Source organism: Mya arenaria, chromosome 17, assembly GCF_026914265.1.
Source record: "Mya arenaria isolate MELC-2E11 chromosome 17, ASM2691426v1".
Classification (NCBI taxonomy): domain Eukaryota; kingdom Metazoa; phylum Mollusca; class Bivalvia; order Myida; family Myidae; genus Mya; species Mya arenaria.
In genome coordinates this window covers 4,611,668-4,637,823 of record NC_069138.1, presented here as the reverse complement: position 1 = coordinate 4,637,823, position 26,156 = coordinate 4,611,668, and the positions used below count along the sequence as shown (strand labels likewise).

Here is a 26,156-nt window from a genome sequence, read left to right as displayed (position 1 = left end):
GCTTCATTTAGCACAAGGCGCTAATCGATTAAAATTCCTTGACTGATATTATAATTATTATCGAATTTAAATGGTTTAACAGTTTGAATAAACATGCCATCACTTTAAGTTATGTCTCTAATTGTTATCCATCCCTAAATTACTATGCATTTTGATATAACTTTTAAGCTATGTTTGTGTTACCCACTGTTTACAATTGCTTGTTTTCGCATAAATGTATTTTTATTATAAATAAAAAAATAAAATGATATTTTCTAATAATCGAATAAGTCATTTTACGAAATTTAGGGTGCGTAACTATGCCCAATAAATACTCTTCCTTCTCTTGCGGGGATAGCGTAGCCAATAACAAACGAGGTAAATAAGACTTTATGTAACAAATGAAAATTTAACATTTTGTAAGCAATCCCGCTTGGCTCGATATTCTCGAGGCTCGAAGTACTTTGGCCGGTCCCTAGAATATCGAGCCATCGAGTTTCGACTGTAACTGTATTTTGCAGTTAATGCAAAATATAGCCTTTTACTATTCGACTTAGAAATTCTGACAAAGGTTTTGCATGTAACCACATTCAAGTCAAAATTTCAGAAAATACATGATGTATTGCATTGAAACTTTAAAAAGGGCCCCAACCATCCAACGTTCTAAGTCGTCAAGTAAGATAACTCTCTCTTGCATGTAATAAATAATTGTTGCCCCTTAATTATTTGACTTAGAATTTCTGTTTCAGGTTTTGCATGTTTGCATATTATTTAAGGTCAATTACACAGCAAGAACCTGATATATTGAAACTTTATACAATCAAGTATTTAACTTTATCTTGCATAAAAGGCAAATTTTGTCCCTTTATTATTTGACATAGAAATTATGGGTAAGGTTTTGCATGCAATCAAATTTTACAGTGGTCCATGTATGTTTCATCAAATCTGCAATCATTAAACTTAAACGCAGCGGAATAGTTTGGAGCGCTGTCTCTGTGACAGCTCTTGTTTATGTTGGCAACGAGTGTTTTTAAATCAGGTGAAATTAGGTTATTCTACGTAATTTTATTCATGAAGTAAGCATCATTGATACCCATTTAAATTGATATTTGTAAAAACAAGCCTAAACTATATCATATTTCAGCTTTTCGGCAAAATAAAACAACTGAGCTCTAGTTTAAAGCTGTACTCTCACAGATTGAACGTTTTGACATCCTTTTATTATTTCTTTGTCTTGGAACGAGCCATTTTTGGCGAAAATCCATGGAAACCAGTGATATAAGACTGCTGACAAAAATTTAATCGCAGATTTTTATATTTAAGTTAAAAAAAATCATGTTTTATGCATTTTTCTTAACGGTTTAAGCCATAAAACATTAATTTTCTAACGGAAATATGCAAATCTGCGCTCTGATTTTTGTCAGCAATCTTTTATCATTGGTTTGCAGATATTTACGAAAAAGTTTGCCCTTTCCAACTCAAAAAAAAAAAAAAAAAGTTGTAAAAACGGTAAATCTGTGAGAGCTTTAAACATTATCATTGAAACTAGCATTTTGTTTACGGGTCAAAAAAAATAAATCTGACCCAATAAAATCTGAGCAAGTCCCTTTAATAAATAAACATACTGTGTACTGCTGATCATCGGCGAAACAATATCAATTTTAAACACGAGCGGACTTCAACGTTTTATCAGCCGCCCGTAAACAAGAGCGATTCTCTACTCGGCCGTTTTCTGAAAATCGCTATTATAAATAAACCGCTACTGCGTACTCTACTTTCGGTTTTGCTTTTTCTGAAAATGACAATGTGCTGTTCGCTATTGAAGCAAGATAGGTACGTGATTATTACAGAAAAAGGTAATTGGGTTGGTTTATTTCAATATTCAGTAGATGATTTTACACATGTTGGTATATTATGTAATTTTGAGATGAGTTCAAGCAGGAATACTTTATATGATTGTATTTGTCTTCAAAAGAACGAGAGACTAACAGCAGCGTTTTCTTGATTAAAACTGTATTGTATAACTATTTTTCGTGTCTCCGTTTCTTATCAAAGCTAAGCATGATAGTCTTTGTAGGTTTGCGAAGATGGCCAGTCCCCTTGAAACCGACGTTTGGGGCACGAACGGAAAAACTGGCGAAAATCCCGTGGGAATGATAGCTTTCATGCAAAAGGTAAATATTGTTTCTGTGAATATCACTTCTAAATCAAACAAAAATGAAAAATGAAATTTTTTTGAAGAACAATTTCTACTAGTCCCAGGCGCGTACCTGCCTACACGCGAGTACGCGTGAATTCATTCGATTCTGTAAAAAATAAATCAACGAGAGTTGCAGTATGCGTACTTGACTACATAATCCATAAACTGTCCATTTTCCTGTGCTAAATAAAGCGCCTCAGAACGCCCAGATTGCACCATGGTTTTCAAAACCTTCCGAGGGGGCATGCCCCCGGTACCCCCTAACACAATAATGAATCCACGCGAATAGACGGTTAGCTATGCCCCTGAGTCCTATTGATAGCACCAAACGAAATAATTGATAACATCATCACATTCCAAAGGCGTACCTGACGCATTTTGAATTAAACGTCCGTGCAAATGAGGGAGATTTCAACATGATTTAATGTTCTTATTTTTGTCTGAATATGTCATATGTGATGACACAGGAGTGTTCCATGCCGTAGGAACTCTTGGAAGAATACAGTATAAAGAAATTATTTTCAAACATTCTGAACACTATAATTAAGACAGTCTTTACCAATGAAAATGTACATGTATTTAGTAAAATTTACAGTGTACCCTTCCCTTTAACCCTGATTGGAAGTTTTAAGCAGTTGTCACTTGTGGTGGCATTAGTCGTAAAGGTGTCCGTTTTTGACCCTAGAGGTTGTCAGTTTGATCCCTACCAGGGGTACTTGGGGTGGTAGTCGTCTATGTGTACGTCTCTCACCCTAGAAGTTGTGACATTAAATCGATCCTTACCAGGGGTACTTTGGGTGGCAGCCGTATAGGTGTCCGTCTTTCATCCTAGAGGTTGTGAGTTCGATCCCTACCAGGGGTACTTGGGGTGGCAACCGTATAGGTGTACGTCTCTCGCCCTAGAGGTTGTGACACAAGTTCGATCCTTACCAGGCTTACTTGGAGTGGCAGCCGTATAGGTGCCCGTCTCTCAACCTAGAAGTTGTCAGTTCGATCCCTACCAGGCGTACTTTGGGTGGGAGTCGAATAGGTGCCCGTCTCTCACCCTAGAAGTTGTCAGTTCGCTCCGTACCAGGCGTACTTTGGGTGGGAGTCGAATAGGTGCCGTCTCTCACCCTAGAAGTTGTCAGTTCTCTCCGTACCAGGCGTACTTTGGGTGGCAGTTAAATAGGTGTACGTCTGTCACCCTAGAAGTTGTCAGTTCGATCCCTACCAGTCGTACTTTGGGTGGGAGTCGAATAGGTGCCCGTCTCTCACCCTAGAAGTTGTCAGTTCGCTCCGTACCAGGCGTACTTTGGGTGGCAGTTAAAAATAGGTGTACGTCTGTCACCCTAGAAGTTGTCAGTTCGATCCCTACCAGGCTTACTTGGGGTGAGAGTCGAATAGGTGTCCGTCTCTCACCCTAGAAGTTGTCAGTTCGCTCCGTACCAGGCGTACTTTGGGTGGCAGTTATATAGGTGTACGTCTCTCACCCTAGAAATTGTCAGTTCGATCCCTACCAGGCGTACTTGGGGTGAGAGCCGAATAGGTGCCCGTCTCTCACCCTAGAAGTTGTCAGTTCGATCCCTACCAGGCGTACTTGGGGTGAGAGTCGAATAGGTGCCCGTCTCTCACCCTAGAAGTTGTCAGTTCGCTCCCTTCCAGGCGTACTTGGGGTGAGAGTCGAATATGTGCCCGTCTTTCATCCTAGAAGTTGTCAGTTCTCTCCGTACCAGGCGTACTTGGGGTGGTAGTCGTATATGTGTACGTCTCTCACCCTAGAAGTTGTCAGTTTTATCCCTACCAGGCGTACTTGGTGTGACAACCGTATAGGTGTACGTCTCTCACCCTAGAGGTTGTGACACAAGTTCGATCCCTACCAGGGGTACTTGGGGTGGCAGCCATATAGGTGTACGTCTCTCACCCTAGAGATTGTGACACAAGTTCGATCCCTTCCAGGGGTACTTGGGGTGGCAGCCGTATAGGTGTATGTATCTCACACTAGAGGTCGTAACACAAGTTCGATCCTACCAGGGGTACTTAAGCGGCAGTCGTATAGGTGTCCGAGGATATGCAATATTTGTTTCATTATACAGTACACAATTACATCTGTATAGTCCTTGCACTATAGATAGTATTGATACACAACAAATCAGCAAAATCACTGATAAAAAATGAAACAAAATATCATTCAAACAATGATACTAATTTAAATAGTGATGTTAATGTATCAGTAAATTTGATAAGATAAAAAATCCGTGTTAAAAAAGACGCTAAAATCTAAAAATATAAATTTCAATAAGCCGGAAAAAGTTTAGTACATGACGTAATACTAAAAAAAGACTGGGAAAAAATAATCACTTCTTAGAATACAACCTACATTTTAGGCCAATGCAATTGCAGAAAAGCAATCATAAAGTACTAGGCTCAATCATTAAGAATGTTAACTATCGCGGGCTTTTTAGGTTCACCTACTGCCACTCATTCAATACACACTCCCTGCGTTAGAGGGAAGGGTTTGTTCGCTCCGCTCACTTCGCCTAGGCTTTCTTAATCATTAAAATATAACTTCATGTCATCTAACTATTATGTGTACATAGTCGATATGATCTTGTTGACTTCTTGCGCAATTGCCGGTGTTAACAATAGTTGTTCGGTATAATAATACAAATATCAGATGGCATGGAGGGTGAGGTGAGTTTACATGGAAAAAACATATTTACGACGCAGTTGAATAAACGCTTTCCACCTCAAATATGGGAAACCAAAAGTGTCTATTTTTAGACGGGTGTGTTATGCGACAGTATCATTTCAACTGATCAGAACCGTACTGTCAGTGTGTGGCTGTATGAAATTGGCCATGGTGGTTATATGAACAGTTTACATAGTTTAGCTAAAGAACTTCAGCGAACACGTTATTTATTACGTGTTCGCTAAATAGAACGCCGTATCCAAACCCAACCAGAATTCGTGACATTTTTATGTCGTGCTGTTATTTCACTTGTGTACATTGTACAGACAAACTAACTATATCATCTTGTAAACGAAGAAAAATGTACTTCAAAAACACATTTTCAAAACCAAAAAAGCTTAATAGATGGTTGATTTATCTTTATAATAACTCCGTTTATAAGCAATCCTTAACTAGGTCATAGTTGTGTTAAAATTTAATCACGTGATAACAAGAATTTCAGAAAATACCCACGTGATCTACATTTGACCTCACAAATGTAGTGTTTATTTTTCTGTTATTTTTCTATTTCTAATAATTAGAAATATAACTGATAACAATTTGGAATAAATTAATTGTTTTTACTTACCAACAGGTATTTTCAACCTTACTGCAATTGGTTTCAACTAAATGAACAATGTGAAGCCAATGCTAAAATTAGAATCCATCGACGTCATCATGGTCATGTGATTGCAGAGTCATTTAAATGCATCATTATACTCAGTTGGTTCTGGTTGGCTTTGGTATTGGGGTTTCGCCATAACTTTAATGTGTAGCGAACATCAAAAAAATAAATATCAACATAAGAGTTATGGAAGCCAGAACTAACATAGTCAGATCACGTGAGATATAAGAACTATGCATTTAGTTACAATCAACATGTTCAAAGTCACTAAATGTTTACATTATGTAAAATATTTTTATTTTGTCGTGTATTTCTCAACTTTCAAGGACACAGTTCACCAAAAGAGAGTGACTTATCGGTGTTTCATGTGCTTTTTCATTTTTGTCATAAACACATGTTTACACATTTTGTTTTTATTTTAAATCTGCACTCTCGCAGATAGACCGTTTTGACAACCTTTTTTGTCTGGGAATGAGCCAATTTTTTCGTAAATGTCTGGAAACAAGTAATATTAGACTGCTGACAAAATATCAGATTGCAGTGTTTCATATTTACGTTCGAAAATGACATGTTATGACTAAAAGCGTTACTTACACTCTAAGAAAAACGAGTTATTCGGCAGTTTTCAAAACAATTGAAATCTGTTCTTTAGTGTGTTGTCTTATATGACTGAATTGAAGGCCCTGGTGCCAAAATCAGCTGATTCTGAGACAAAAATTTTTATAAAAGTAAAAACTGACAATCTGTTAGAGTGCAGCATTAACACGTAACGGATAATCAAAGCATGATTGAACCATATCAGACCATATATCCTTTTTTCCATTTTTGTTCCGTTTAATTCTGAATGGCTTGCGCTTATTTATTTTTTATTAACTTACTATACATGTTTACATTAATAAATAGTATACACATACTACTGTTGAAAAAGAGATATATATTTGTAATAAACATGTATGTAAAATGTATGCAGATTCTGTGAATAATATTTAAATCGGTTGAGGAGAGTGTTTAAAGAATATAATGACAAGTAAATTATAGAAAAAAAAGTGAGAAAAGTGAGAAAGATACTTTTGTTCCAGGTTAAACTGAACAAAATATATCGTAGTTTGCTTTGTAAGTAGAATAGCTATGTACATACATACTTTTATTATAATATTCAGGGGCGTAGCTAGCCCTCTATTCATGTGGATTCATAATTGTGCTAAGGGGGTCCGGGGGCATACCCCTCGGAAAATCTTTGAAAACCATGGTGCAATCCGGTGCATTCCGGACGTGATGAGATGCTTTATTTAGTACTGGAAAATAGACGTTTAGGATCAACTTTGGCTGATTTTTAAAAAATATATGTGTCAGAATCATGTGCATTCAGCTGCGTAACTGCGTATAGGCAGCTACGCTCATGATAGTAAGAGACAGAAGGTATGCTTTACAAAGTAGAACTTGAGTTATATATGGTTATTCCAAGACTAGTCGATTCAATTTTCTGTTATGTACGTATTAAGTTTGTTTTTAGTAAAAACTGTATGTGCTTCTATTTCTTTTCTTTCTGTAAATATTCGTATTTAAATTAATATTGGTTCACCTTACATTTGTAAATATAGTATTTTGCTGTCAATATTATATACAAGTGTTGTTTTTTTTTAAATGAAAACAATGAAGTTAGTTATTGCTTAATGATCTGTTTTGAGTTGTACACGAAATTATATTGCTTAATAATCAAAAAGTTCTGGGATATTATTTTTAACTGATTTGATTTTTGACCAAAAAAAACTCTGCTGGCACTCCCAGAATAGTTGCTCTATTTTTTCGATATGTACGTTAGACATACCACAAAGGATAAACATAACTATCCTACAATTGAATAAATGTGTGTTAGTCAGCAATATTCTATTGATATGCTTACATTTAAACGCTCGAAGCTTTGTGTCTATACTACATTTAATGGGATTTAAATATATTGATTTCCAGTCGAGGTCTTCAAACGTATTATTCCATTTATTTTGAGGTTTATTTACCACTCCTTAAATTGTTTGTTTAATATAGTCTTCATTTGCATATTTGTTTGATATTTTAAGTCCTAATATTTTGTCAATCAATTTATGTTTTGAACTCATGTTTGTATAGTTGTTTTTCAACGTTCGATTCCATTCATATGGACGGTTTACAATGTCAGAATTCTTAACATTTTACTACGCTTCAAGTAGATCGCGTAGTAATTTCAATTAAGCAGTTAAACTTAAGGACTTTTCTCTCGGGATTTTTTTTTTATTATTTATGCAATAATACAGTGCACTGGCAACAATTAACACTTTGATATACAAAATACATTTTAAAACACTTCACATAATTAACACTTTATTATTCGTTTTTACGAACTACTTCCCTTAATGTACCGGCATACATCCGAGGTTGTTTTCGATGGAAAATGGCCGAGGAGTTCCGAATGCATCCGAGGCTGTTTTCGAAGGGAAACGGCTGAGATGATCCGATTGGTTTGGCTTACTTCAACTGGGCTTGTCCCTCAGTTAATTTCAAATTATTGCTTTTATTCCACTTTAGTTGCAGGATCCAGATCTCACATATCTGTCAACCGAATGGGACAAGTTGCTCAAAGAACTTGAGGTTGACATTTTTCTCCGAAATGACATGGATAGTTGGTTCCAGAAATGCTTTAAACTATATACGTAAGCTTTTCTGTTTCCCTTTTCTTTATTTTCCTTGTGAATTTATTATCACTTGAGATTTAAATAAGTTATGAAATATGATTTTATAATTAATTTAAATCAATTTAACGAAAAGAGACAACCACAGAGGCCATTATTTATCTACACGGATAGCGATGTAAAAGGCTTGGTGGCAATGCAAAGGCTTAATGAAAAGGCTTGATTGCAATTATATAGTTCGCTGGTTATGAAAAGGCTTGATGAAAAGGCTTATAGGAATGCAAAGGCTTAATGAAAAAGCTTAATGTCAATGCAGTAGTTTGATTGTTATGAAAAGACTTGATAGCAAAGAAAAAAACTTGATGGCAATGAAAGTATTGTAACAATCTAATCGATATTTAGTTAATGTTCCATTCTTTGGACATGTTCCTTAATATCATAGGATTTACTTTCCACCCATTTTGTATCAATTTTACTGACTGAGCAGAAACATTTCAGATGCGCCAAGAGTCGTTTTCAAGCAAACAAAGAAAAACTTAGTGACGAATTTGTTACAGAGATGAAAAGGAAACTAGAACTTAGTCGACCAGGAGAAACAGCCAATGATAACAAAGGAGCTGTAACAAATTATTTGCAAAGACTACGAGCCTTTGATCAACTGAAGCAAAAGGTAGGCATGAGGTAATTGTTTAAGAAATGTATTGAAAATGATGTTGGCTATTTTGTATTTTATAGGTTAACATTCAGTATCAAATAAAATAAAGAAAGTCTTATGTGAACATCCTAACAGCGACTTAAAGATCAATATTCAATTATGGCGTAGCAACCGTATAAGTTGTGAAAACTGCTGCGTTATAATGGCCTTAAATCTAATTTTGAGACTAATACGTATGCTAATTTTCTTCGCGTAAGGAAGCAAAATAGAGCATATTATGTGTGTAGAAAAACTATTATCCGTTATAGATTGAATAACTATATAAGTTATGGATGTTATCTACGTGTATGGCAACACACGCACGCACTATAAGCTTGGTTAAATAACGTTGTAACGTTTGTTAACTTGTTTTTTTCGACTTCGAATTTTCCCCTTAACAAACCATTTATATAAAAACTATTTTATGACAGCTGCGTATCAAACGATTGTATCGTGAATATTGATAATGATATTTGCTATGCATGGATTTTATATAATCCCTAGATAAACGATGGCACAGTAGTTGAGATGGCGGTTATCTGTATAAGACGGGAGCAGGACCTTATCATGGCATTGTGTCCAGTAAGTAGTTAGTAAGCGCTGTATGTTATATTATATTAGCGAACAACATACACTTAAGCTAGCCTATGTGTAAAAACAATGCATTCCGATGATCCAGTACACTCGCGTTTCGATTGTTTAGAATTTTGTTCAAGGTCACCATGTTGTTTACTTTATTTTTGTCAAATTTCAAATCGCTACTGCTCTGTTTAATGGATACACTTGTGATCTCTGTATTGCTAACACGAATTTAGACTATTTCAGAATATAACTTCTTTATATTTAAATTTGTGAGCAAATCATAAAATATTTCATGTTTAAACGTTAACATCAGTGGTTCTAATCACGTTGCAATCTTTAAACAAAGTTCTCAACAATCAATTTACGGTAACTGGATACGCAGATATTTTGTTGAGGAGTAGGTGCTGATGCTTTTTAAAATTTTGGAGGAATCATAAAAAAGCTATTTTTTGCGTTTTTCAGGTTATGAACAAAAAACGCTTTACACCTAGAATGTATGAATTTAGAGCAAAATAAATTTCCGAATTTAGTGTTATATTATAAAAAATCCTAAGTCATGCTCGGAGTTCTCACATGTAAAGTACTTAAATTTCGCTGTCAAAAAAATGAAAAACAAAAAACTCCGATAAAAAAATACTTTTGTAGAAACTTTTAAGTAACTTTTTGATAATTATTTTTTATCAGAATATGCTTACAAACATCAGTTATTCACACGTAAATGATAGTTTTAAACAAAGGTATCGCATTCTAGTTGTGGGCTTATCATCGTTGATAAAGATATAACACCGAAAGTATATATGTAGTTCTCCGCTGGAAGCATCTCACAGGCTACAATCATTTAGACATACCTTTCCATTAAAAAAAACGCGTTCAAAAGAAGCAAGATTAACTTAGAATTTTGTGATTTTTTACAACGATTAGCAATAACTGAGTGTCCAGTTACCTACAGCAAATTGCAAGAATGACTTTTGTTTAAAAAATGAAAGCAAAACCCAACCCAAGCGTCTATTATCAAAAGACAATCACAATTATTTCTCTAGCGTTAAAAGTCGAGTTATGAGACTTGCTTTATAATAGTTTGTGCTTTTTGTATTTCGATGCTTTCTTAAAATATTATGAACTGCATTTCGAATATTGTTCTTTGATTACAGTCTGAGAGGCAAGACGAAGTTTTGTTACATTTAACCAAGGCTAAAGAGTTAAAAGAGGTAACACTTGTATTTCATTCTGTTTCATGTTTTTGTCGTTTAAATTTATAACTGCATTGTTTAATTGTCTAGCTCCATTGTTAGCTGACCTATATTCAATTGGATAACATAGAGAGACGTCGTTAATATTTGGACACAAGAAATACGTCGTTTAAAATGGGACACATGGTGAGAAGTATTTTAAATTTGGAAACATATTGGGACGTATTTTAAATTGGGAAACATGGTGATACGTATTTTAAATTGGGAAACATGGTGATACGTATTTTAAATTGGGAAACATGGTGATACGTATTTTAAATTGGGAAACATGGTGATACGTATTTTAAATTGGGAAACATGGTGATACGTATTTTAAATTGGGAAACATGGTGATACGTATTTTAAATTGGGAAACATGGTGATACGTATTTTAAAGGGTGCAACATCGGCATGCGTCCTTTAAATGGGAAAATGGGGATACCTCTCTTAAATGGGCCAACTTTTGAAGGTATCTTTTGAATGGGAAAAAAAGCATCATCTTTTAAGTAAGGAACATGGTAAGGCATATTTATAATAGGAAACCAGAGGAGACGCCATTAAAATGGGAATCATTGGTAGACGTCTTTTGATCGGCAAAATGGGAGTAATTTTCTGTCATATTAGTAATGACCATGCTATTTATTATTTTGGTATTTTCTATTTCAGTGTTTAGCGAAAACGATACATAATCTGGAGAAAGGTAACAAAGTAAAACATATCTTTTCATATATATCATGGTATATAATATGTGTAGACTATTAAACATTATATCATATCTTAATCAAGTGTTCATGTTTAACCATGCATACATAAGTATTTAAACATTGTATTGTATTGTAATTAGCAATTATTTAAGTTGTTTGTACATATAATGCATATCATCGATTTCGGTGGAGTGAGTTGAGTTCTAACTTGTTGTGATTCACACAGTTGTGTGGTTTGTCCAGCGAACTCGTCTTTAACTGGCCAATCCAAGGCTGTAATACCACCATGTATTGATAAAGCAATTTTGATGTGTGTTTGTGTGTGTGGCCTTTTAGGGTGTCTATACGTTTATATCTTTCAGTTTTGTTTTGGCCCTTACCTTACGCATCTAAACCGGGTTTATATTTATTTTCATGGCCTTCCCAAGTAGTTTGTATAATGCTATTTAAAGTTTGTTAGTCTTTAAAGCAATCTTACGAAGAACTAGTTCATGTTAACCTCAATTTCAGGTCTGCAACACGTGGGAGATATCGATGAAGAGCAGGATGTTCAAATTGCTTTGCAAATTACCCTAGAAAACATCGAACCAATTAGACAGGTATCTAAACAACAAACATTGACTATGTAGGGAAAAACATTTTGGTACGCGGCATTCGGTGCTTTTTTAAGAGGAACGCAGTACTGAAGAGGGTGGTACGCCTAACGCAAATACTCATGTTATGTTGTTATATATGGTACTGATCCGTACGCGGTACGCAAATGCACTAAGTAGCTTAACAGGTTTTTTTATGCAGGATTCGACTCGAAAATGAAGTAGCATTCGATATGGACACAGCTAAGGCTGTAACATCCTCAATGTAAATGTTTGGTGGTACCAGTGTTAAAGTGTCGAATGAAGTAATTTAGTAAGACCAATTTTGTTCTTATTATCCTAAATGAAATTTATAAATGAATTGTTAAAGGAATGTGGGAGACTGTTGGGCAGTATCCAAGAAATATTGCCGGAGCTGACAAGGACACTGAACAATCAGATTGAAGAATGGAAGCAGCAGTTTCAACTACAATATGCAGAACTATACGCAGATGCAAATGTTGAACCTATAGCAAAGAGGTATTCGGAGGGTGTATATAATTATTTTATATTTTTTGACGTTTGCGACATAAGTGTATATGCGTGTACTTCAAACGCAAAAAGAAAACGTTTATAAAATACCTTCATTGTTTCTCTGCTTTCGTTTTAATCCAATTATTAGTATTTTCAAACTAATTAAATATTGTTATTGAAATATTGCAACTATGATACAAGTTTTCAATGATATACATGTGTGTACTGTTTACCGTCCAGGAGCTCAGAAATTTGGGGATTCCTTCAAGAGCTGCGCGCGATCGTTATTGAACAACTGTCTAGACTAGTGAATGAGAACTCGATCAGTGAAATCAAGCAGGCAATAGCCAGGACTGTGATTGACCTCATAAAAAAGTAAACCTCTAAAAGATTTTGTTCGCGTGATAAAAAAAAGTTTTGGAAAATATTGAAAAGCTTAACTTTTTGAGTCTGTTAAAGAATTAAACACCGCACTTTTATCTTTTTGCTATATTAAGCACAATTTTGGCGTCATTTGCTTTGAAACCAAAATACCTTTTTTCGTGATGTTTATCAAAACAGATATATCTTATCAACTTGATCTTGTATAACATTACACAGAACTTATTAAAGACACAACATATATCAAAAAATACCTCTACCATGTGTTTCCATTTCACAGAACGTTCCTCGTGACAGATCAGTCGATATATGTGCTGAAACAGGGGAAATTGGGCAAAAAGAACACTCCTGATAGCCTCTTTACTGTAAGGTAGGCTATACCCAACTTTTTGTTAGTATTTTTTTAGGATTTATTATTCGCCACTCCTCGGCCATTTTCCTACGAATACATCTAGGTCTACAATGTCAGAAATCTTTCATTTAGCTACGCAAGTAAATCGCGTAGTAATTTCTATTTTTTTAATCATTCGGAAGACCTCGGCCATTTTTAAACGAAAACAACCTCGGATGTATATGGACGGTTTACAATTACAGAATTATTTACATTTAACTGCGTTGCAAATAGATCGTGTAGTATTTTCAATTAAGTAGTTTAACTTAATGACTTTACTCTCGGGAATCTTTATTATTAATGCAATAATAATATCGATGGATCGAGTTCGTTTTTAACCAACTTTTACTTTGTAGAATATTAGCTGCGGAAATGACAGACTTGTTGAAATCAATGGAAGTAAAGGCTTACCTTCTGTACGATGAAGATTTAAATGACTGTTGGAATGGGCGTGAACTAAACATGGAAATTGTTATGGGCAGACGCAAAGATGTCAATGGAAAACCATCGGTGAGGTTTACCAAAGAACCCAAGGGGAGGTTTAAAGCAACATTCAACAGTTTAACGGTGGACAAGATTAAGAGACCGAAATCGGGAAAGCAGGTGCATGAAGAGAAATATCGATTTGTGTTTGTGACCAAGTTTGAGGAGACTTTGCTGTTGGTATGTATAATGTGTCACAACAAGGCAGTGTATTAATTCAGTTTTGTTTGTTGGCAAACAATATTTTACCATTATGAACAGAAGACAATTAGGGATCCGTTATTAAATAAGCTTTTCATAAACCACCCCGAAACCATACCCAACAAACACAATAAAAAGCGAGATTCAACAAAAATTGTAGTTGTTTTTCTTTTTTCATGAAAATAAATCAATTCAAACATGTTTTGTAAGTCGATGGAAACCTCGTTTAACGTTTATTAAAAAAGACATTGTTTTAGCTATAAAAATCTTTATTTCAGACGGTATCCTTGCCTCTCGTGATTGTGACGGCGACTAACCAGCAGTGTCACGCAATGGCTTCCATCATGTGGGAATGTTTCAGCACAAATGTGGTACTGCTGATGTTGCTGTTGTTGTTGTTGTTGTTGTTGTTGTTGGTAGAATCATTTTCATCAGTCTTCTACTGATTCCTTTTGTTATCCTTGCCGTAAATCTTGATATAGCAGGGCATTATTTTGAGACGACATGAAATTCAACCAAATTTTATACGTGGAATAGTTTTCGAATAATCTCTTATTCTTAATTCTGTTGATTGTTCGTTTACGAATAATTGAATTGTCAAAGTGAAAACTAATTTTAGTTTATGGCATATTCTTTCCAGTTTCAGCTGCCAGTTTGCGTTCCGGTTGAGCTACCATGGTCCACCATTGCCGAGATGTTGAACGCCAAGATAAGAAGACTGTGTCCTACCAGAGCTTTGACAGACGACAATATTAAACACCTAAAACATCGGTTGATCGGTAATTTTGTTGCCAAAAAATGGTATAACTGTTGAATTAATAACAAATTGTTTTGTATTTTTCCACAATAATCCGTTTGTCAAACAATCGGGTTTGTGTCGAATCTTCTAATTTGGCAAAATTTGTTTTATAATTTATTGCCATTTGTTTCTCTCCAGGCTGCGATGAATCGGACGAAACACTGGTTTCATTGCAGAAATTTTGCTTCGTTAGTATGGTAATTTTATGAATCCAGTTTGAGTTCATGATTTGCTCTTAAGAAATATCCCATACCACGGAGGGCCTCCTCGCATATAATGACCTCCTAGTCAGCCCGCAAACATTCAATGTTCGCGGACTGACTGGCAGGTTACTACAATTTCACGAGGACCGAGGTGGTCTGTATTATTTCTTATTTTATACCGTTCTTTGTAGCTCGGAACTCCAATAGGAAGGTTTGTTTTACATGTTAAGGCATCTTATACTGTAAAACAAGCACATTTAATTCGTTCAGATGACAGTCTTCTTGTTTAGACTGGTACGCTTAAAATATTTGTCTTGTAAACGGTTTAACATATCTGGTCTTTAGCGGGCCTTATACAAAATAGTGAACGGTCATTATTTTTAATAAGGCCTGCTAAACTACATATTGAACACTATACTGTTTTAAGGCCCGATGCCGTTTATATTAGTAAAGAAGGATCATAATTATGTGAGGTATACTATTATCATTTGGTATGCGACCAAGCAGTACTTAACTGAAAACTCTCTTTTACATACGAAATAAAACGTGACAAAGACAGTATAGTTTATTTACTCGCCTGTTGAATAAATGTACATAAACCTTAAGATGCACTTTTAGTCCCAAATAAGATTTACCTAAATAAATACAATTGTTTTTATACATCAAAAAAGATGAATAAATGTCGAAAACAATGGTTCTTATGAAGGGTACCAAGTTTAATTTGAAAGAAAGGTACAAAAAACTCGGTATTTCTACCTTATGAAACGATAGTAGATCACAATAAATCTTTAAGCACTCACCTATTATTTAATATGTTTGCGTTTTCAGCTATTAAATACATTAAATCTTGTTTTCAGTAATTAATATTTTCCATAAATGCATTATTTAGTAAGTTGTTTAAGGTTTATAACTCGCAATTTACGTTTTTTGGACATGTGTATGTATTGATTTTGAATAAGAGGGTCACCTTAGTAGCAATGCTCATATATGTAGCTACCGCTATAGAAGAGGCACACGGGGGAAAAGGGCTCATTTTATTAGGATGAATAAAATTTAAACATTATAAATTTTGAAAGAAAATATTAGGAACTGTGTTTTGTTACAAGTGATGTAAAGTTTCAACTGCCAAATATACATAAAGTTAGTATGCATTTTTTATCATATTATTGATTTTAATCAAATCAAAATCAATATTTGACGATCTTATGCATCTATAAAGGGTTCCAATTCTGGTCTCCACGAGTGCAGAAGAATGTTATAAAAGTAAGAGGGTGCTGCACCATTCTGTAATTCTTAAGCTAAACCCCAAGTATAGCAAACCTACGAGTATAAGTACGTTACTGGTAATTCTGAGAACAAAACCAGTCGATCGTTGACATCATCTTGCGGGGCTGGAGTGGTATTTATGATACCACCAAAGACAAACGTACCCCTCGGTCACTATTGCAGAGTTGTAAATTAAATAATATACATTTTCAGTTTATTTAATTTTGCAATTTAACAATCACATACATTTTAAACACGTAGATAATATTGAACTGAAATGATTGATCGTATTATGTTAAGTCGGAGTTCCTCGGCCATTTTCCATCGAAAACAACCTCGGATGTATGCCATGCCGGTTCCTCAGTAGAAGTAGTTCGTACAATTAGTAATAATTATAATATTAATTAATTGTAGTGTTTTATTGTATTATTTCAAGGTCAAAGTGCAATATTTATGCAAAAAGCTACAGAAACAAGTTCAGTATCAAAAAGTTTAAACATAAACCCGGTTTAATGGCACTGGGTAAACGCCAAAGACATAGAACATAAAATCACAAACAAGAAACAGAAGAGCAGCACAAAACTCCACAAACAACACAGTGCATACATACTATATAATGTACCAGGGAAGTGCAGTATTGCTTAAATAGGTTTAACTGATAAATTGAAATTACTACACAATCTACTTGAAGTTGCAGTTAAATGTAAACGATTCGGAAACGTCCATATACACCCGATTCTATTCGATGGAAAATCACCGAAAAGTTCCGATCGTAGTATATTGAGTTGTATTCTCTTTCATATAATTGTCCCACAATGTACAATGTAGGATCGTTTGCCTCAAGTAAAGTCAGAGTTTGATGCCAAGTGCTCTGAGCCGAGTAGGGACCAATCGTTCTCCTTCTGGCAGTGGTTCATGGCATGTTACAACCTTATAGACAAACACCTCATGAATTATTGGGAACGTGGGTAAGACGTTAGTTTGTTAAGATAGAGGCAAAACAAAACTGTTTTAGTATATGCTTTCCGGTTGTTTATAGAGATTTCTTGTGAACTAAACTTAATATTATACTGTTTCAAAGAGTAAAGATATTAATTGGATATTGTTCACTGTTTTTGATTTTATAGTTCGTCCTCAAGTCCAAATAAGGAAAACAATCCTCTTCATAGTATACGTTTTCAATTATTTGGATAATGTGATATTCCTTTCGTAGAAAAATGTTTTAGTACATGTCGTGATCAACGTTAAGACGCATTACAATGGTAAAAACCACTTTTCTGCAAGTATGGGGGGAAAGTTTCAAAAGGGAAGTTAAGCCCTTAAATTGTAATTAAAGAAAAAAAATTATGGATTTTAAAAAGTGTTCGAGAAAAGTGTAAGAATCGTTCGAAAACCATGGAAAGGATAATATTTATTTGTTTTGAGTGTTGGGGGAAATGGCAAGATGTCCACACGTTCCTGTTTTGTGAACGTTTTGAAGAATGATGACATCTAAAATATTAGCCGGATTATCCGGTTTCAAGATTCACGATTCGTGCGTTGACAGTGTTAAAAGCACATTTAGTTAAAAAAGAAATATGCAACAGAAATATTTTCTTTTGAGGTTAAAATCATGATTTGAGTATAAGAGTTGTGATTGATAATCGAATATTGCAACGATTTCGGAGGAAAATTCCTTACTAATCTCATATTTGCAACACTTATACGCGTTAGCGATCACAGGCCTGGGATATAATTCAAACGACGTCATTTCCGAAATGACGTTACGTTCGAACGCAATTGGGCGCTTTTCTAAAAATCTACAATTAAATGTATTTAAATGTCCTTTACGGCATAAAATAATATGAACAATTGTAAGATCGCAGTATATTTCAACTCTTAAACACGAAAAGTAAAAACGTTTCACTTGTCGCTACATTTCATTATTAATTTGTCATTTTTTGTAGATGGATATATGGATTCATTAGCAAAGACGAAGCAACAAGAAAGTTAAAGGCATTGAAACTCCCTGAAGCGAAAAATGGACTTTTTCTGTTACGATTTTCGGACAATAGTATCGTCGAAAGCCAGGGTGTAGGGCAGATGTTTGGTTACCTGCGGTCGACAAAAATGATTGTTCGGTGTAATGAAGGTAAATCATATTTATCATAACTGTATGACCACAATGCATGTGATGAAGCTGCACAATCCCGCCTAGAAGTACAAACAATATGGTGAAAATATAAACAATAAAAGGTAGATAAAGACGATTAAGCATGTTCAGCAAGTTTTTTGAAATCACAAACCGTTCAGTTTCAAACCCTACAAAGATGTCAATGGTCTAATATGGTATAACCATGTTTTTATTCACTGCCTTGTGTTCATACAAAGAAAAGCACAAACAACACTGAGTTGTCACTTCAGAATATGAGGCCGTAACCCCCTCCCCCTTGTCAGGTTCGCGGAAATTAACTCTTTTTAAGGACTCGGTACTCAAAAAGTTGGTACGCTATTTGTAGAATCTGGCCATGTGGCGTAATTTGGTACGCAAACTGTTTGATATGCGGGTTATCAATGGGGAAGGGAGTTACACCCTTATTTTTTATGTTTATATACTCACAAACGACATGCATATCTAACTCCAAAAATAAAAAACAAACAAACACCAGCATAATTTAAGTTCAAAAGTAAACGTAATTAAAGTAATGGATGAGGCAGGATGTCCCATATTCACTAACGCCTAAAGTCTGATTTCGATATGCTCGCTCAGAAAACTGAATTCTTAAATATTTCAAAATATCTTTTATACTTAAAATTTACTTGGGGTTAAAATAACTTATTTAGCAAAATAACTATGTATGTGTTGGCATTTTAACAACAACATAAGAAATATCGTTTTTCTGAGTCTGAGTCTCACACTCAAGACGCTAGTGAATATTGGCACTGAAAGGGAACACGACAATTCCGATCATGTCAAATCATTCATGGGTATACTATTGTATTCTTAATATGTAAGACGATGTATTATCTTTGACATTAATGGAATTACGGTGGTTGTGTGGAAGTTCCACATATCATGTTTGACTTTTCAATGAAATATTCAATCCAAGTTTGTGCAAAGCAATGTGCTTGGGCACTTCGGAGGTGTAACATATTGTTTTAAATTTTAGGCAACAAACCAAAACGTGGCGTTTATAACCTTCATGTTGCCGGACCAAAAGACTTGGAGAAAGATGATCTTGCCAATATTTTGAAACAATCTGCAAACACTGACTCTTCTGGGAAAATGGAAGAACATTATAAATGGCTGTTCCCACTAATGAGGAAGCGTGAAGACACATTTGACGAGCATCTTATTCCAGGTATAACAAGAACGCCGCGGAGCAAAAACAAACGCTAGTCCATTTGGTCTTTTATTAAAAAAGAGGACATTTATCATTCAGAAAGGGGGCGTAACTCAATGAGTTAAAACCAGAGTAATATGCGTTGCAAAACATTTGTGTATTCTGTCTGACAACATGTGTACCAGGTTTCATTAGTATTTCGTTTTATGGCCAAGGTTTCTATTTTTGCACAACGATGCCGACAACACGTCACCAATTATTCTTCAAAAGAACAAACAAACGGGCTAAACATCAGTATTATGTTTCACTGTGTCGCTTTTGCCCAATGCACAAATACATCACTCATTGGTTTGTCTGAAACGATGTTTTATATCCAAATACTGATAAAACTACAATTTCGGACAACCGTTGCACGAGCGGTCAAATCTAAATATTCTTAGAACTATGAAAGTAACATTTCATATTCAACTTATACGAAATGTTTCATCATAATGCATTTAACAAGATTGCGCAACGGTCGTTGCTTGCTGTATCCTAGTAAACAATGGATACAGAATTGATTTTGTTCAAGTTATTGCACTACCGCTCAAGCAACACTGCCGGAGTTGGTAAATTCATCCAGCCTGATTAACAGACGTTTTTGTCACATGTATGTCGTGCGTTTATGCTTTACATGTTATTTCACACACTCCAATTTAAAATTTCACACACTCCAATTTAAAATTTCACAATCTCCAATTTAAAATTTCACACACTCCAATTTAAAATTTCACACACTCCAATTTAAAATTTATGAAATACTTCCACTTATATATCGTTTGCGCATAAAAATATATTTTAATTTCATTTAAGACAAAGAAAACTCCTCTTTTGATGGCAAAACGCAGAACTGGAAGGTTACGATTGACTTACCGGAACGGTCAGTAGTTTATTGAAAAAACAAAACACAACAACATTTTTACATCAACATTTACTTAGATTGATAATCCAAAGTTATTTGTCAAATAAGTCATTACAAAATTCAATATGAGATGGACATTAACACTAGGAAAGTTAACAATGTTATAAATTAATGATAGTTGATCATTTTAACAAAACAACTGCAGTTTTGTTAGCGCGGGCCGTAATAAAAAGAAAAAAAAACTTGCATTGTTCCGGCTGCAAGTGTTTAAATTTCCTTATTTTGTGCATTATTTGGCATTCATTTTCGATAAGTAAAATAATAATTGTTTACCTTTTTGTTCATGACAGCGATACTCCATTCCTCGGGAAACAGCCATGTCCACCAGATGAAGATTCGAAATCTCTAGTATTCCCCTTCGGTACAGTTTCTTATTGCACAAATTTAACTCGTTAACTGTAAACAGTCTTTAGTTTTCTTCACACAAAATAGTCAGATACTATATATAAAGACTGTAAAATGCATACATAAAATCTGGTCATGACACACTATTTGTTAACGTCTAAATAGGCTAAAGACTGTGCTGTAAAAATGAATAATAGCAATAATAACAATTTTAATGGTTATTTTCACAGGTACGCATGAATACCAAGCAAACACAGCACAATACCTTAAGCTGTCTGTGCCGTAAAAATGAATAATAGCAATTTTAATGGTTATTTTCACAGGTACGCATGAATACCAAGCAAACACAGCAAAATATCCTAAGCTGTCAATACCTAGCTCATTGCCACCCTTGATCAGATTTGAAACCATCTCTAGTGCGTTGGGGAATTCACCTGTTCCGGGAAGCCAATGCCAAAGCCAGCAGCATATTCCGAGGCTGCCCACGTTAAGCAAGCCTTTTCACATGTCGAATCAAAATCAGAACAACATGACAAGTCATCAATCTAGCCAAGCTCATGCCCAAGGCATTCGTATGCTTGGTCCTTCTGTTGATACGTTGCATTTGGACAACAAAATGACGCAAGCTTTTAGTGAAGAAAAGCCAGGTCCACCAATCCATCAGACAGAAACCCCGTTTGAACATACGCCGATCAGTCTTACGGAGAAAACACTTTATGCAAATATTCAAGAGAAACAAAGTGAATCTGCTGATGCTGGTAGTCCTATGTTAGTAGATGAATCTCCGGTAACCAGCGGCGTTGATACAGCTGAGGGTTTTGACCGTCAAATGCAGAGCATTGCCTCAGCACTTTTTCGACTTTCAGTTGAAAAAAGAACAAAAGTCATGCAGTACGTCAAAACCCGAGATAACACACTGTTGACTTCCGGTCAACATTCTGCGGTTGGTAATACCGTTGAAACTGCTGCTACTGGAGCCTCGTTTATGTCCGTCCAGTACGCAAATGTTAGCTCATGTCCTGATGTACAAAATACTGTAACATCAACTGCAGTTACTGGTACAAATGACTCGGGAAATTCAACTTCGGAGCCGGAAATCAGGTACTTTGCTGTGTATTGTATTTCCTGTAATATGCATAATACAATAGTATTGATTAAACAATGCACACTAACATTGATAAAACAATGCGGACTACAGGGACAAGCTAGTGACCTTGAATTCAACCAATATAATGTTTCAAGGCACAAGGTCAAACAAGATACACGATACACAACCAGGCCACACATATAACACATAAATACTGTCATAGGTAAATATTGGGTCTAGCACGGCCAGCAAAAAAAATAAGGTTGAGCCAGGAATACTTTATTGACACACCCTTCAATGACTTTGACATGTGATAGTGTGGTCTAGTGTCTTCGGTTTCAGACTCTCGATCAAGAAGTCTTGGGTTCGATCACCATCATGGGAACGTTCTCTGTTACTCTTATATCGCATTGAGCTCGATGAGGAGTCGTAGGCGCGTACTTATCTATACTTATCTGTCCCCCTCGGTTTCTCACCAAGATAATTCGTCTTTCTTTCAAGTTCACATAAACGTTGACATCGTCTGAACGAATATAAAATAAGTGGTATTCTATTTCGCACTATTTTAATCCGCACGAAACCATACGTTCCATTTGTAACCCCCAAACATTTATTGTTCTAAAAGTCATGTCCAATCGTAGCCCTAATATATAACTTATTTCGATTTGCGGTACTTAAAGGCTTGTTAAACGTTCTTTAAGTGACACCCCTCCCCTCTTCCAAATCGGTGTATAGAACACAACCTCTGTTAATTTAACTCACTGATCTAATTGCCTGGTGCCGTCTTATCAGATCCCCGATCTGAGTATCCTGTTGTGCAGTTTTGGGAAGTTTTATTATAGAAATGGATCCTAAATGTCGCTGAGCCAATAAACAAATACACAGCAGATTGGTCACTGCTGTGTTACTAGTGTAATGAGCATGATATACACCGCAGGGGATTGTAATGCCAAACATTCCTTAAACTATGCCTTTAAGTAATAAGCTTGCGACCGACAGCCTAAAAAAGGACATCAAGAAACGGAGTGAATTAAATTAGTTTTAGTTGTCATTGCAATTGAACAAAAACTAAGTAAGAATAACGAAATACCTTCAACATATACACATGAACTCACTTCAAACTGGTGTTAATCTACTTTCAGCTCGGGAGAGTTGGAAAGGGCCAACAACAGTGGAAACATTTTACCAGAGTTTTGGGATCAACAACAAATCACGGACATTTAACATAAAAGACACATCCTAATGAGCATTTTCTCATCCAACTATGTGAACGAGGATTTTCAGCATCTTATTTGCATAATGTATATATGGATATTTTATCAGTTCCACAAACACCAAAACATGTTTCTTAGAATTGACCGACAAAACGTTGTTGCTAGAACAATGGAGACATACATGTACCTATTAGTTTGATTGCTGTACAATTTACAAACTATACAACATGATTTAAAAAAGTTTTATTTCACTTATTCTTATCCACACAATGTGGGCTTAATTGGCTTCAAGATGATTTCCGTTAATGATTAAGGAAATAACTGTGGGATTGATGTAATTTTCTGGGAACGTACGCAGTTGGGCTGGTTAAAGTGCGTATATATATTTACACCAATATAGTTCATTATTTCATTCAAGGACTGTTAAAAATACTTTATTTATTTTGAAAAAAATCCACCCTATGCCTTAACCATTCTGTAGATATAAACCCCGCCGTAACCGGAAACAGTTTATCAAATTACGTCACAAAAGTGCGGGAAATAATCGACCACTTCAAATCACTTTTAAACGTAAAGTGGAAACATTAATGACAATTATGTATGTAATATATCATAAATTAACACTTTGTAACATGTTGTTTGAAGTTTTTCGGTAGCTGCTAACACAAAACAAACAATGAGAAGATAAACAATGTACGTGTATATTGTTATGCGATGATTGGCGATCCGAAAATTTCTAAATATGCTGCCTACATTAAAAAATATTTGTAATTACTAAATGGCAGTTCATTTAAGGGATGGAAATTGAGGTGTTAATATTTGTGTATGTAAAATGTGGTGTATTCTTCATCAAAAATGTTAAGACAAAGGTACAAACGTAGAGATTGATGTTGGCAATAGACGGTAGTGATGAAACGATTATCGAATACAATCGATAAATCGTCGCTGTCAATGCTATGTCGGCGACAATCGATAGTGATTGTCCAAAATCGATGTCGTTACTTCTGGTAACTTCGTATTTTTCGTTAAATTTCGGTAAATTCTCGTTGAGTTTATTTTACAAGGGAGGTCACTCTCTTACACAAATGCGGTGAATGTAAACACTTTTGCTTAAAAACTTACAAACTCTCCCCAAATTACAAATTGTTTTTAATTATGATATATTTCATAAAACCTTCTCAATATTCTGTCTCTATGGTGTCGTGGGTCCGGTCTTACCTGCAAATACCAGTGATTCCGGCTCGATACATTTCAAAATAACAGGTTGTTGAGTGTTAAGCCGGTTCACAAATATTTAATATGCTTTTACATGGATAAAACACTTATATAACTTACTTGATGCGTTGTACATCATTTTGCAATTATTAAGTATGTGCTGTGTTGTTATTTTTTCGTGAAGTTATTAAAGACAGAAAAAGGTTATGGAAATTAACTTACTGTTGCAAATAAAATGACTATAATATCACACGTTCTGATTCCAGGTTAAACCATTTAAATGATCATGATGATACTACATTTGTATGTTTAAAGAAATTAGTCAATGTATTCCTTACTGGTATTATTAACATTCGATTATTGTCCGATAGTTAATCGAAATGCTTGGTCCGATTCGATTCGATTATCGGTAGCAAATGGAGTCCGATTTTCAAACACTAATAGACGGTATAACACGACATGTATTTCAAATTTGCTTTGACATCATCTGTGCTTAGTAAAATATTAGACTTGTAATACTCAGTCATGTTAAAATTTGTTTAACCGTTTTGTTTTGATTAGCAACATATTACACGAAATAAATGTTGTCAATGTAGCATAGCATTGCGTTCGTTCACTTTCCTGATACATATGTAATGCCCTTTAAAAATCATAAAGTATGCCAACAAAGTATCAAAAGATTAAAATATTCTCAATATGTTATATATGTATAAAGTGTATTCAGATTTTGTGGGTTTAATTGACAGATCATGTTGGAGTCTGCTGTGAATGTTTTACATAAACACAATGTATGTTAGTCGGTAAGCAATGTCTTGTCTGCGTAAAGACAGGATAATGGTTTGTTCTATGAATATGGTAGGTCGCTCTGGGTACGTCGATGACTTGTGTTGTTTATTTTACGTCAATAGGTCAATACAACGGTCCATATGTGTACCAAATATGTTTCCGAATAATAACATAAAGACAGAGAAACGGCCATGAAACAGAAGTGGTATGTTGACGTGGACCGGTAAATGACTCCTATGTTTATGCGGAGCGCAACTGTTTGTTTATGGTCATTTTCACTGTCAATAGTACGGAGAAAACTTCGTCTGCAAGTTCACGTTCAACCGTAAATTATGAAAGTGTTTCTGCTGAAAACAGGGTTTTATACAATCTTCCAGACGTTTTTGACCAAGCGGCACACATGGGGCATATACTGTTTAACAAATTGTGTGTTTTTTTCTTTGTCATCCATTATTTGTCATTACAATTCGGCTCTGACTTCTGGAATTTCAATATATAACGTTTGAAGTTATGCGTCAATTACACAAGAATGCATTGTATAATATTTTAATATACTACATTATTTTATTTATTTATTTATTTATTTATTTATTTATTTATTTATTTATTTATTTATTTATTTATTTATTTATTTATTTATTTATTTATTACTATTATTAATTTCTTTTGGAGGGAGAACTCCCAAACAATTGTTCAAAGCATATTATTTTCGCTTCCGATGGGGGGGAGGGGGCAGGTCGCACTTCCTCATGATCTACCGCATGATATAGTTGTTGAGAACTTGAACTAATACGTTGGCACATAAAGAAACATTTGATTGGTCTTGAAATAAGTTTGAGTTTAGACAAACTACTGTAATCATTCTTTCAGCACAGCATGTAACCTTTCAAAACTGGATGTTCGATTTATAAAGTATGGAAATAGCAGTCTCGGTTTAACTGAGACTGTACATTGGCAACAATGACAGGTGGCGTACAGTCAACGACCGCTTTTAAAAGCATCTGTGTAA

The 26,156-nt window shown here is 35.0% G+C and overlaps 1 protein-coding gene across 4 annotated transcripts; it reads left to right on the top strand.

The window, feature by feature from the left end:
* The first annotated feature begins 1,760 nt into the window (after nt 1-1,760).
* On the top strand, nt 1,761-24,962 carry LOC128224567 (signal transducer and activator of transcription 1-alpha/beta-like). 4 transcript variants are annotated; one of them, XM_052934458.1, is made up of 22 exons: nt 1,761-1,835; nt 2,057-2,153; nt 8,080-8,198; nt 8,676-8,847; nt 9,376-9,453; nt 10,605-10,661; nt 11,349-11,382; nt 11,897-11,985; nt 12,350-12,498; nt 12,733-12,867; nt 13,154-13,243; nt 13,621-13,927; nt 14,227-14,319; nt 14,589-14,727; nt 14,886-14,944; nt 17,045-17,184; nt 18,163-18,347; nt 19,366-19,557; nt 20,392-20,458; nt 20,791-20,861; nt 21,169-21,946; nt 23,075-24,962. In XM_052934458.1, the coding sequence occupies exons 2-22, from the start codon at nt 2,067-2,069 to the stop codon at nt 23,154-23,156; spliced, it is 3,123 nt and encodes a 1,040-aa protein (XP_052790418.1). In that variant the 5' UTR covers nt 1,761-1,835; nt 2,057-2,066; the 3' UTR covers nt 23,157-24,962. The 4 variants fall into 4 exon arrangements, with proteins under 4 accessions (XP_052790418.1, XP_052790416.1, XP_052790417.1 ...); XM_052934456.1 differs by having other exon boundaries at nt 8,074-8,198; XM_052934457.1 differs by having other exon boundaries at nt 1,794-1,812; nt 8,074-8,198.
* Nucleotides 24,963-26,156: the final 1,194 nt, after the last annotated feature.

Coding starts and splice junctions, on each gene's coding strand:
- LOC128224567 (XM_052934456.1), top strand. CDS start 2,067: ATGGCCAGTCCCCTTGAAACCGACGTTTGGGGCACGAACGGAAAAACT. Junction 19,558..20,391: donor TGACGAGCATCTTATTCCAG/GTATAACAAGAA, acceptor ATTTCATTTAAG/ACAAAGAAAACTCCTCTTTT. Junction 20,459..20,790: donor ACGATTGACTTACCGGAACG/GTCAGTAGTTTA, acceptor TGTTCATGACAG/CGATACTCCATTCCTCGGGA.